This window comes from Malus domestica, chromosome 15 (assembly GCF_042453785.1).
Source record: "Malus domestica chromosome 15, GDT2T_hap1".
Taxonomy (NCBI): Eukaryota; Viridiplantae; Streptophyta; class Magnoliopsida; order Rosales; family Rosaceae; genus Malus; species Malus domestica.
Window position 1 is genome coordinate 24,201,196 of NC_091675.1, and position 14,118 is coordinate 24,215,313.

At 39.4% G+C, this 14,118-nt stretch overlaps 1 protein-coding gene across 1 annotated transcript; it reads left to right on the top strand.

The window, feature by feature from the left end:
• LOC103401334 (probable disease resistance protein At5g66900) lies at positions 1-5,142 on the top strand. The gene is made up of 5 exons (XM_008340046.4): positions 1-2,538; positions 2,726-3,129; positions 3,379-3,740; positions 3,820-4,028; positions 4,182-5,142. The coding sequence occupies exons 1-5, from the start codon at positions 1,893-1,895 to the stop codon at positions 5,009-5,011; spliced, it is 2,451 nt and encodes an 816-aa protein (XP_008338268.3). The 5' UTR covers positions 1-1,892; the 3' UTR covers positions 5,012-5,142.
• Positions 5,143-14,118: the final 8,976 nt, after the last annotated feature.

Sequence of the window (14,118 nt, forward strand, 5' to 3'; positions counted from 1 at the left end):
ATTTATTTGTAAATAAGCATATTTTCTCATCTTCTAGTATACTAAAAGAAAACCATATAGTAGCATCTTCACAATAAATACTCTAACTTACATTAGGCCTATAAATTCACTCACAACAAAATTTAAACTGAAAAATAAAAAAAATCATCTTACTCTGCTCTTAAATAAAATAAACAAGATCAAAAGAGGGTAAAGTGACTTCCTTTTACTGCTAATAACAGTTCTTTTAGAAAATATATATTTGATTGCATGAACAATGAAGTCCTTGTACAATTTAAATTTAAAACTTATATAGAAAATAATAATTTTTTAAAGAAATAAAATTATATCAGAAGACATACAAAATTTATTAATCAACATTGAAACTATTGTGCATCTTCCATGAAAAATAATAAAGATTAGAGTAATGTTAAAGAAATTAAATTTGGAGACAAAATTTTACAAACTAACGATGATAAACGTATTCATTCTTATTAGTGATATATTATTTAATTTTTAAATTTTGTCTCTAAATTTAATCTCTATATTATTACTCATCAAAATATACTATAGTCCCCTAAAATTCTCAGTTCCGTCCATTTTCATGAACTTGTGATACACACTAATTGTGTAAATTTATGGAAATAGGTAAGGTGTTACCTGGTAGCTCAACAATTGGTTTTCGTTTACCATTTCTTCGTTGGTAAATGGAATCATCAAAAGAGAAACGGTCAAAGGTTTGTAGTGGTCCCCCACTACACGACCTTCAACACGCTCTCTTTCGTTATTTACTATTTTTGTCGTTGTTCTCGTTGTGGTCGTCGTTGTCAAAACACCTTTCAATTGAATAGTCTTTCATTTACGTGACACTGCCGTATGAGTTGATTCGCTGAGATTGCAGGACGTTTCCACGAAGGACCTGGATTGTCTGTCCTCCCATTTCGGTATCCTTTCCGTGCATTCCTATTTTGTGTGGTCACGATTAAGCCACGTTAATATTTTATATTATTTTTTTATAAAAATAATAAAATAAAAAAAAATAGTAATATAAAATGTTGACGTGGCTTAACCATGACCACAAAAACAAAAAGGCACGGAAAGGGCACCAAAATTAGAGGGCAGACAATCCAAATCCTGCCACGAAAGACACTGTTTTGGTTATAGCTGTTTCGCAACCATTTCATACAACTTACTGTGAGTGCTGTGTGGCATCAGCCTTGTCCATAATAAATACACGGTGAATTAAACCGAAATTTCTAAGAAACGACACGATAACTTCAACAAACATGGACACGCAATATTAAAATATGTTTGATAATTATTGTGATTTTTATATTCTGGATTTTTAATTAAAAGCCAAAAGAGATATCTGATTGCTTCAGCAAGCATCAAGATGTTCCCCGAACGTTCAAGTAATTTACAGAGGTTAATTCTGGTTAATTTCGAGAAATTTTTTATGATGATCAGAATACAAATGGTATATCATGTATTTTTATATAAGTGATGAGAAATTTTATATTTTAAATTATTAACTTTTTAACACATAGTAACACATGATAAAGTAATTCATATTCTAATCTGAAAAATCTATGGTCAACTTCCAAGTAATTTACAGGGGCTAATTTTGGTGAACTTCCAAGTAAATTCATCGTCAGTTGTACAGAAAAGTCTGGTCTCTTCCCGGCTCCGAAGTCTGGTCTCTTGTCGCCTCCTAATAGCGCGTCAAATGTCCCACCTATATATATATGTGTGCTGAAACCAACCATCAGACAGCTGGAACCAACAAAAGCTTACATAACATTCTCAGTTTCTAAGCAAACTTAGATTATTATTCGACTTTCTGTTCTTGTTTCTTCAGCCAAGAACAGATTACCTAATTGACTTGAGTTCTGAGTCTCCTTGTTTTGCTGAGTATGTCTCTAGCTTCAGCCGGAATAGGTGCTCTCAGAACGCCATTTCAAATGCTGTTTGATGCTGTAAAATCAGCGCAGCCGGAGAATAAAATGTTCCGACGCCGCCTCCGAGACATCAAATCCACACTAGACTCTCTACAACCACTCATCATAGACATCGAAAAATCTAACCCCAAAGAGGGACTGCAACATTTTGCACTACAGATGGAGGAGGGGGCAAATCTTGTTCACAAGTGCACCAAAAATCGTCTTCGGAAGTGCAGCAAAGTTGCCCTGTGGAGAAAATACAAATACGCCAAAAAGCTTCGTCAACTGGACAAATCTCTTCGAAGAGTGTTTGATGTGCTTAAACTGCAGGGTACGAGGGATGCGAGGGAGACGTTGGTTTCTTTGAGGATTATCGAGAAGGTGCTCTCTCGAGTAGAAGAGAGTTTGAAGATGAAAACTAATCAGCCTGAAATAGTTACATGTTCGCCTAGGGTGCCTGAAGCGCCATCGGTTGCAGTCGGGTTGGATGTGCCGTTGAAGGAGTTGAAGATGAAGCTCCTCAAGGATGAAAAGGTGTCTATGCTTGTGCTGACTGCTGCTGGAGGGTGTGGGAAAACCACCTTGGCTAAAAAGTTTTGTCAGGATCAAGAAGTCAAAGGTATGCTATCTATGATTTCAACTTTTTTTGGTGAAGTTTTACTTCCTAGTGATAAGTTGATTCCTTCCTCTTAGAGTTAACAAATCTTTGCAATGAGCACCCTGTTTGATTACTTACTTGATCTGAGAATTGCAGACATATCTAGTTAACCTTTTATTAACACCTTTCTTACATTCTGTTTGGATAGATACATTCAAGAACAACATCTTCTTTGTCAATGTCTCGAAGAAGCCCAACTTGGGCCTTATTGTACATGAACTATATCAACAGAAGGGGACCGAGATGCCTGCTTTCCAAAACGAAGTCATGGCAGCTAACCGTTTGCAACAATTTCTCAAGGAATCAACACAAGATCCTCTACTGTTTGTCCTGGATGATGTTTGGTCGGGATCAGAGCCCCTTCTTGAGAAGTTTGATCAATTAAAGTTTTCAAATTACAAGATTTTGGTCACATCAAGATTTGCATTTCCAAGATTCGGTTCTCCTTATCGTTTGGCATCATTGAGTGATGAAGATGCAATGATCCTTTTTCACTACTCGGCATCCTTGGAGGATAAGAGCTCTTATACTTACGAAGATCTTTCGAGAAAGGTGATTTCTTAGTCCACTATGCACATACATACATGTATATGCTTATTTATGCCTCACAAGAGGGTAAAGAAATAACGTCTGAGCATCCACACACGTTCACACACGTTAATGAAGTGTGAAGAATGAAGTAAGAAGAATGAAAGAGTAGACAATTTACAATTTTATCATCTTCATGAAACCATTTAGATGATTTTCAACAATATAATCAAATAATAGTAATTGAATTCATTTTGGATAATTACATTGCAGATTATCAAGCGCTGTAAGGGATGCCCACTGGCCATTGCATTGGTCGGGAGATCACTTCGCGGCCAGCCTATAGAAATCTGGCACAAAAGAGTAGTGGAATGGTGCAAAGGTTCATCTATTCTTGATTCTGACAAGGAATTGCTTGCTTGCCTCCTAAGCAGTTTAGATGCCTTGGATAAAGAAAAAGCTATCATCAAGGAATGTTTCCTCGATCTAGGTTCTTTTCCGGAGGACCAAAGAATTGCTGTTGCCGCCCTCGTTGATATGTGGGCAGAGTTATATGATCTAGATGAAGAGATTCTGACCATTGCCAATCTTCACGAGCTCACCGCCCGAAGTTTAGCTAATCTTGTTGTCACAAGGTATGCAGGCTGCTCATAATTTTCTATTTCAATATGTATGCTGAACAAATCAGTAAAGAAATTAGTATTGTTCATCCAGGCATGAGATGGGGGCGGATGGCTATTACACTGAACACTTCGTCACCCAGCACGACATGCTTAGAGAGTTGGCGATCCATCAGGCGAGTCAAGGCCCAATAGAACATAGGGAACGACTATTTATAAACATATGTGGGGACGAACTTCCTAAGTGGTTGAGAGAACAAAAGTATCAAGCGATCAAGGCTCGACTATTATCTATCTCAACAGGTTCCATCCATCTCTCTTTAGTAAATATTTACACGTGCGCTCGGGACACGCTTGTGTGCGCGCGTGCACACACACACACATGCTCATTCATACCAACACTTCAATAGGACGTCCACACATTTAGGCTAATATCTTGAAGCTTATTATTTGCAGATGGAGCCTTCTCGGCAAAATGGCCAAACATGCAAGTACCCGAGGCAGAGGTTCTAGTTCTGAATTTTCAAACAAGGAACTATGCCTTACCTGAGTTTGTGGAGAGAATGGATAAACTAAAGGTTCTAATACTAAAAAATGACGGTTTGTTACCTGCTGAACTAGATAATTTTGAACTACTTGGTTCGCTATCAAATCTTAAGAGAATTAGATTAGAACGTATTTCAATTCCTCCCATAAGCAAGGTCCTTAAACAGTTGAAAAGCTTGCAAAAGATCTCTCTTTTCATGTGTGATATCGGCCAAGGTTTCGGCCAAATTTTAGATGCACTGCCAAATCTAGTGGAATTGAACATAGATTATTGCCATGATCTGGTGCAACTTCCTGACAACGTTTGTGACCTTGTTCACCTTAAGAAGCTTAGCATCACCAACTGTCATAAGCTCTCTGCCTTGCCTGCAGACATCGGAAGGCTAGTCAATCTTGAAGTGTTGAGGCTTAGGTCATGTGCAGAGTTGTTAGAGTTGCCAGGCTCGATTAGGAACCTTAAAGTTTTGAAATTTCTCGACATATCCGGTTGCTTTAGCGTAAAGGAGTTGCCCGAGGACATTGGTGCAATGGGCAGCATGGAAAAGATCAACGTGAGCCAGTGTTCGAGACTGAAAGAGCTGCCTGCTTCTGTTATGGATCTTGAACAGTTGAACGAAGTGATATGCGACCAGGAGACGAAAACTTTATGGGAACCCTTATTACCGTTTCTCACAAACATACACATAAAGGTAATCAAAGAAGATATCAACCTAAATTGGCTCAACAAGCTTCCATCCTAAGGCCATGGTCCTTCCATCAATTGTGTTGGTCCAATGTATGCATCGTGATTGTGTTTAATGTTATTTTTCCTTTGTAATTTGCTTCTATTTTATGTTTTACTAAATAATAAGCATGCACGTTGTGGTAGGAATCAACTGTTTCAGGCGTAACTGCATGAATAAGACATATTTAACCTGAATAAATTCAACACAATCATGAATGAACAGATGGACACATGAGTGAATGAGATCGATAAGATAAGCAACTTGGCTTTTATATACATTCAACTGAGCATAGCTTATTCACGAGTTAAAAGAACTGATTGAAATAAAAACAGTCACAACACATGACATGATTAGATGGACCACTGCGTTATCTGTAAGTTAAGTTGTGGCCCCATAAAATAGATACACTTTCCAATCCATAACAAAATAGATTTTGATTCAAGTATACCTTGTATGACAGTGAATAAGCTCCTGTTGATTTTCCCCATCCATCTAGCCTGTGAGAATCAGATGTACAAACTTGAACTCCAGAGCCTCATTCACCAGAATCACTTCCCATTCCTAAAATTAGGCAAATTCCCAACAATAACAACAAAAAACCTCTTAGACTTCACCTTCACTTAATCATAGGCATCCACTCATCTGTAACAAATGGAGAAATAAGCATAATCACCTTGAGACAGCACAGAGTCCACTATTGCTGCCTCGGCAACACCTTGAACAGGAAGAATACCAATTAACCCCTTCTCTTCCCACTGCCATAACTCATGCTCCACCAATTTGACACTACATTAATCAAATTCCTCAATTTTATCAATTCGATAATCCACCAATTAGAAAAATCCAACTTACAAACCGCATAACGATCAATTACCTAAAAAAAGGAAAAAGGAAAGTTGGCATTTGAAATTAACTCTAGCAAAATTCAAGAACAAAATATGCAAAATTTTTGCAGCAAAAAGTAAACGACACAGTTTGGGCAACAAAGAGCATAAAAAGGAACATAATTTCCAAGCAAGCATAGTAATTGCAGAGCTATAAAGTTTGTGCTGAGCTAAAACAGCTACCCGTTAAAGCACACAGTTTTCTCAGGATTCAAATAGAAAAAACAATCAATCAAAAGACAAATTTTAAGGCTCAAAGGTACCTGCCGAGTGAAGTGCAATGAATTCGAAGATGGTGCAGGGTAGAAGGACCTTGTTTCATAAAGGAAAGATGCCTAGGCGAGTGAGGAGCTCCACCGATTCCACCATATTTGGAAGTTGCACAAAGAGAAGAATAAGAAAAAGAAAAAAGAGTCAGAGGAGGAGGTAGAGAACACAGGCATAGTGCCTGATAAAAACTAAAAAGTTAAAACAATTATGGACATCTTTGTAGAGAAGCCCTTGCTTGCAGAGAAAGCAAGAAACTTAGGAATAAGGCCATTGGCGTGCAACTTTGACCAATCTAATTTTCAAATTAACAAATTGCATCTCTTAACTCCGCCTGTGTAAGTTTATCTTACATTGCCGGTCCCAAGCCCAGATAAAGGAGGAGGGGGAGGGCGTCAGGTAGTCGACAGCCGGCACTCCATGATTACGTCGAATCCTTATGAAAATGAATCCAGGACGAAAGTATCCCATATCATCTCTTCTCATTTTTCTTCTCTTTATCCTTCATGCTGCCTGCAAGATAGGGAGAATGTGAACAATCAACCGGAGCTCTGATTGCTTACCTTGTCTGTCACCTCTTTCAGCAGATCCCCTAGCTCGGCGACTTGGGGGACTCCTACTACATGGTTTGTATCGCGCTTGACCAAGCCTGAAACTACAAGTAAGCTTCAAGTGAAATTGATACATTACCTTGTGCATCTCCACCAGTTAAAGATACCACCCCTGGATGGAGGAAGAGTACTTCCAGAGAAGATGCCACATCTACCTATGAGACAGATAAGGCAAGTCAAGACGATACCACACTCCGGTACTTGGAAGTTTCGTAGTTACGAGATCATTCTCCCACAATATTTCCTAATGTCATTTGTACTAAATCATTCACTTGTACTCACTAAAGGAGAGCTTGAACCTATGTACTTGTGTAAACCCTTCACAATTAATGAGAACTCCTCTATTCCGTAGCCAATCTGGGTGAACCACGTACATCTTGTGTTTGCTTTCCTATCTCTATCCATTTATATACTTATCCACACTAATGACCAGAGCAATCTAGCGAAGATCACAAAAAGTGACCGTTTTCGCTACCTAGGATCTATCTTGCAAGAGAACGGAGAATTAGATGGAGATCTCAACCATAGAATACAAGTTGGATGGATGAAGTGTAAGAGTGCATCCGGCGTGTTGTGTGACCGTCGTAGGCCACTGAAGCTCAAGGGAAAATTTTATAGGACGGCAATAAGGCCAGCGATGTTGTATGGCACAGAATGTTGGGCGGTGAAGCATCAACACGTACACAAAATAGGTGTAGCGGAGATGAGGATGCTTCGTGGGATGTGTGGGCACACGAGAAATGATAAGATTGGGAATGAGGATATTCAAGGTAAAGTAGTAGCCGCCAAAATTGAAGGAAAGATGAGAGAAAATCGGTTCCGGTGGTTTGGACATGTGCAAAGAAGGCCTACTGACGCTCCGGTTCGAAAATGTGACTACGGGACAGAGGTTCAGGGCCGAAGGGATAGAGGAAGACCTAGGAAAACTTTGGAAGAGACCCTAAGAAAAGACTCGAGTACTTGGATCTAACGGAGGACATGACACAAAACCAAGCGCAATAGTGTTCTAGGATTCATATAGCCGACCCCACTTAGTGGGAAAAGGCTTTGTTGTTGTTGTTGTAACAAATTGCATCTCTTGAAAGAGGCACTCTTTTTCCCACTGCACCAGTTTTCGAGTCTTTCTAATGTTTGGTTACCTATTACTTCACAAAATTTATAGTATAATGGCTGTCTATCCCCCACAAAAAATGTAGTTAGACTTACAGTTCAATTACACAATTCCACAGAGAGTTCGTATGAAAGTAATCAACCTTATAAAGACAGAGAAGAACTAACTGATACATAGACCCAAAGGGCATTTTGCAAATCATTTTCCTTACATTAAATTCAAACGCTGAATGTCCAAAAACAAAAATTAGAAAAACATAGTATACTCTTAATAACAATCCAATTGTTGAACCAAATAACATGAGCCGTCGTATATCTTCGTATGCTAAAGATTAAAATTAAAACAAAACACATTTTGAACTAACAGTCCAACATTGGTCTCTTAATTTAACTATTTATGTAAGCTCAACATCATGATTTCAACAAAAAACAGTCAAAAGTTGATAAATACACACAAACAGGAATCATGAGTTTTTCACCAAAGTTGCGAAATTTTACGAAGAATCATCAATGCGGCCAGTTTGTGCTTAAACAATCATCAAATTTTCTTCAACCCTACCCTCTCTCTGCAGCCAACACACTCATTCTCTCAACCCTACCCTCAAACCGTGCACCCAATCAACTCTCTTTCTGTCCCCCTAATTCTCTCTGCAACCAAGCCCCTCCCTTATCTACCCCAAATTACGCACCACTCTCTGCAACCAACCCCCTCTCCTCTCTTCCCCCATATAATGCGCCCACCCTGCGAAGGCACTGACAACAGACCACCTCCCTAGAAACCGGCCCTAAAAACCCATACCTCCCTCACCCAATAAATCTTCGTGGACATATTGCAGAGAAAGGCACACATAGGGAACAATAAAGCATGAAATAAACAAACATTCATAGAAGTTTCAAATTTTACCTGCCAATCCAGCAACAGCCCCAATTCAAAGGTCAACCCCTTCTCTACGTCACGCAAACATCATTCATATAAGAAGTTTGAGATTTCTACTCTACATTATACAAAATTATTAAATTAGAATCAAACTAATAAAGGAACAAATAAGATGTTACAGTGTTGCCTCAACAACCATTTTATGAATGTCATAGTTATAATGCCTTGCTTGAAAGAAATTATACCTACAGAGCGAAGGCAAAGGCATTTGCTCAGCCAGATAGAACCCTGCAAAGACCAAAAATCCCTGAAAATCAGTATATTATACTACATCTATATCAAACAGTAGTACAATTTTCTTTTACAGTGGGCCCAAAGATAACAAAAAAAAATAATATATCTGACCATCTGAGCCATGATTAAAAAAGAGATGCAATGCTGAATTCTTCTCAACTTACCTATTTAGTGAGTTATTGGACCTATTTAGAGAGTTAATGGACTGAAATGAAGCCAACTCTGCAACAGAGAAACAAATGGAAAAGTCAAAATCCAGAAATCCAAGTTTAACTCAATCAAATATAATAACCAACGAAACTTGCAAGCTGCAAATACTCAGCAACATAGACAAAGAAATTTGCTTTTCAAAGACATAATTGGTCCTCTATTTTATTAATTATCGTTTGGGAAAGGAAATTTGAGACAACACTATTAGGGAGAATGACAAGTCATCAAATTCTGTTACTGTTAATAATTCTATTACTGTTAAATAACTGAATGTAATTAGTTGTGGTATCTGTTGAGATTAGTTAGGATAGTCAGGGGTATCTATGTAAATAGCCAAAGGCTATATATATCTACAGTGTGTAAAGTATTCATTCAATCAATACGATTGAAAACTTACAGAGGAAGTTTTCTGTTTCTTTATGGTATCTCGCCATCTTGCTTCACAGCTTCGATCTTTTTTTTCCGCTCGCTTCATCGATCGATTTGTGATCGATTCTTGTTATTCTTCTTCTCTGATCCTTCGATTTGTCTTCTACGATCTTGATTTCTGTCAGTAATGGCGGCTCCGTCGACTGGATTGTCTTCTCCGGTCATCTCCCCTTCGAGCCCAAACCCTAATTCCTCTTGTAATCCAAGTCCTATGAATTCCTACACTTCTCTTACCATCCACAACATCGGTAGCATGGTGCCAGTCAAGCTGAAAAGATCCAATTATCTACCATGGCGCGCACTGTTTGGCCCGATTCTCCGGCGTTACAAGCTTCTTGGCATCATTGATGGTACCGAATTCTGTCCATCGCCATTTCTTCCTGATCGTCACATCAATCCTGCCTTTGAGGAATGGTATGAAAAAGATCAAAATCTTTTGATCTAGTTGAATTCCACACTTTCTGAGGAAATCATTCCTTTCACGGTTGGGGTTTCGTCATCTCGAGCGCTTTGGGTGAAGCTTGAACAGCATTTTGGTGGCATTTCAGAAGCTCCTATCCATCAACTGCGATCGCGCCTTCAATCTGTTCAAAAAGGATCTCGTTCCATCTCTGAATATCTTCAAGATCTAAAGGAAATTTCAGATTCCTTGCAAGCCGCTGGTGCTTCTGTGACTGATCGAGATCTTATTGCAGCCACACTACATGGCTTGCCTGATGAATTTGAGTCTTTCATAGATTCTATCATGCTTCGATTGTCCTCTACCTCTCTTGATGAACTTCATGGCCTTCTTCTTACAAAGGAATTGTCTATGGCAAGGCGCAAAACTGTCAGTTCATCTCCTGTTACTGAACCTTTCCAGGCCTTCTCGGTGCAATCTCAGCCTCCCCTACTTCCTACTCCATCTGCATTTGCTGCTCAGTATCAACCTCTTCACTCTGCATCTCGGTTCAACTCCAATCGTGGTAGGAATACTAAGGGGCAGTTCTTTTCCAATCGAGGTAATCGAGGAAATCGTGGTACCTCTACCAACAATCGTGGCAATCGAGGTTATCAAGGCTCTCGCAACAATCAAGGTTCTTCTCACTTCAAAGTTCCTTGTCAAATCTGTGGTTCTACCAGTCATGAAGCTATTGACTGTTTTGATCGTATGAATCCGGATATCAGTGGTCGTATTCCTCTAGCTAAACTCGCTGCCATGTGTGCTCATTATTCTGCTAAACCATCTCAGCCTTGGTTAATTGATTCTGGTGCAACCTCTCACATCACTAATGATGTTGCTAACATTACCTCTCCTACTCCCTACACTGGCGAGGATAAAGTGTATATTGGAGACGATAAAGGTTTGTCTATTCTTAATGTTGGTTCATCTTCTTTGCACACTCCTCATACCTCCTTTCAACTGAGAAATGTTTTACATGTTCCTCACATAAAACATAATCTCTTATCTGCTTATTAGTTTGTTCATGATAATAATTGTTCATTGACACTTGACCCTTATGGATCCTATGTCAAGGATCGTACTTCGGGGAAGATGCTTTTACGGGGACCAATTAAAGATGGTTTCTATCCTCTTCAAAGTTCCAGCAACTCTCATTCTTCTTCACATACAACCTTACTCAGCATTAAAGCTCCTGTTAAAGTTTGGCACAGGCGCTTGGGTCATCCTTCCTCCTCCATTTTCAGAAGGTTAATTTCAACTAATAATCTTGCTTTACAAGGCAAGCCTACTGTGGATTTTTTCTGCTCAGATTGTGCACTGGCTAAGAATCATAAGCTCCCATTTAAAGCAGCTACTTCATCAACAACTCAAAGTCTTCAGCTACTCCACTGTGATCTGTGGGGACCTGCCTCGGTCAAATCCAATAGTGGTTTTCAGTATTATTTGCTTATTGTTGATGACTATAGCAAATATAGTTGGTTCTTTCCTTTGAAATCCAAGGCTGATGTATTTTCTACATTTGTTGTCTTCAAACCTTATGTAGAAAATTTACTTGGAAATAAAATAAAAGTTCTGCGTTCAGATTCAGGGGGTGAATTTACAAGTCATTCTTTTGCATCATATCTTAGCAAACATGGCATTCTTCATCATTTCAGCTGTCCCCATACCCCTGAGCAAAACGGTTGTGCAGAACGCAAGCACCGGCACCTTGTTGAGACAGCTAGAACTTTACTTGTTGCCTCTCATGTCCCTCATCTTTTTTGGGTAGAAGCTTTCTCCACTACCATCTACCTTATTAATCGTCTTCCCATCTCAGGAGTTTCAAAGTCACCTTGGGAGTTGTTTCACCGCCATCCTGACTACTCTAAACTAAAGGTGTTTGGTTGTCAATGTTTTCCTTGGCTCAAACCCTATATTCATAGCAAATTGGATCCCAAGAGCAAAAGTTGTATCTTTTTGGGATATAGTCTTCAACACAAAGGGTATAGGTGCCTTGATCCTGTCACCAATCGCATCTATATCTCTCGCCATGTTGTGTTTGATGAAAGTACTTATCCTTTTCAGTTGCTGCAGCACCAGAATCCTGCTACAAGTTCTCCTCCTTTCTCATCACCACTTTCATCCTCTCTGGATCTCCAATTTCACACACACATTCCTCCTGTCTCAAGTCATCCTTCTGCATCACCATTATGTGTTTCTGTGCCTGTTCCTGTTACTCAAACTTCTTCCTCCACTAACCTCATCTCAGTAGGTAATTCTTCATGTTCTGTTCCCATTTCAGAACATTCATCTTTGTCACAAAATCACCCAAGTCATCCTCTTGTCCCTGTTAATTCCCATCCTATGATTACAAGATCAAAGGCTGGGATATTCAAACCTAGAGCCATGCAGCAACTAAGCACCCACTTCCAGTGGATCTTGACTATGTTCCTAACACATACTTACAAGCTTCTAAGTATGCTCATTGGAGGCAAGCTATGCAAGATGAATACAATGCATTGTTGACCACTGGTACTTGGTCTCTTGTTCCTTCTCACCATTCTCAAAACATTGTTGGCTGCAAGTGGGTCTTCCGCATTAAGAAAAAGCCCAATGGCACAGTTGACAGATACAAAGCCCGACTTGTGGCCAAGGGCTTTCATCAACAAGAAGGTATTGATTTTCAAGAAACCTTTAGTCCAGTTGCCAAACCGGTTACAATTCGGATTCTTCTTACCCTGGCTGTGCAATATAATTGGTTTCTCAATCAGCTAGACATTAGTAATGCCTTCCTTCATGGAGACTTAAAGGAGGATGTCTACATGCAACAACCCCCTGGTTTTGTTGATCCCTTACATCCTACCTCTATTTGTAAGTTGAGGAAGTCTTTGTATGGTCTTAAACAAGCTCCTCGAGCTTGGTTTGATAAACTGTTTCAAGCTCTTCACTCTCTTGGGTTCACACAATCCTCTTCCGATGCTTCTTTATTTGTTCTCAATAGTCCTCAGTTGGTGATTGTTCTTGTCTATGTTGATGATATTCTTATCACTGGACCCCATCCTCAACTTTGTCAACACTTTATCAAGCAACTCGGTGCCCAATTTCCAGTGAAAGACCTTGGTCCTTTACACTATTTCTTGGGTTTAGAGGTACATAGATCTTCACAGGGTATATTTCTCCACCAAACAAAGTACTTATTGGATCTTCTTAAGAAAACCAACATGGAGGGTGCAAAACCTTGTTGCACTCCTCTTGGATCTAAGAAACTAGATCATAGTGGGCCTCCCTTGTCCAATCCTACTGAATATCATTCCATTGTTGGTGGTTTACAATATCTCACTTGGACTAGACCGGATCTTGCCTTTGCTGTGAACCAAATCTGCCAATTCATGCATGCTCCCCGAGAGCAACACCTTCAGGCAGCAAAAAGGATTCTCAGATTTCTCAAAGGTTCTCTTTCCCATGGTTTGTGGTTCACTAAAGGTCCTGTCCATCTTTCAGCATACTCTGATGCTGATTGGGCTGGCTGCACATTTGACAGGCGCTCAACCACTGGCTATTGTGTCTTCCTAGGTTATAATCTTATCAGCTGGAGTGCCAAGAAACAAAGTACTGTTGCACGGCTCACACAGCTGCTGAAATCACTTGGGTTTGCAAAATTCTCAAAGATCTACACTATCCTCTATCTACATTGCCTACTCTTTGGTGTGACAACATTTCAGCAATCTCATTAGCCTCTAATCCTGTCTTTCATGCTCGAACAAAGCATGTTGAGATTGATTACCACTATATTAGAGAATTGGTTCTAGCCAAACTTCTTCAAGTCCGATTTATTTGCAGTGAAGACCAATTGGCTAATCTTCATACGAAGTCCCTGTCTAAAAACAGATTCACCTATCTATGTTCCAAGCTTCCAATTGGACTCATTTCTGATTCCCCTTCTAGCTTGAGGGGGTGTATTAGGGAGAATGACAAGTCATCCAATTCTGTTACTGTTAATAATTCTATTACTGTTAAAT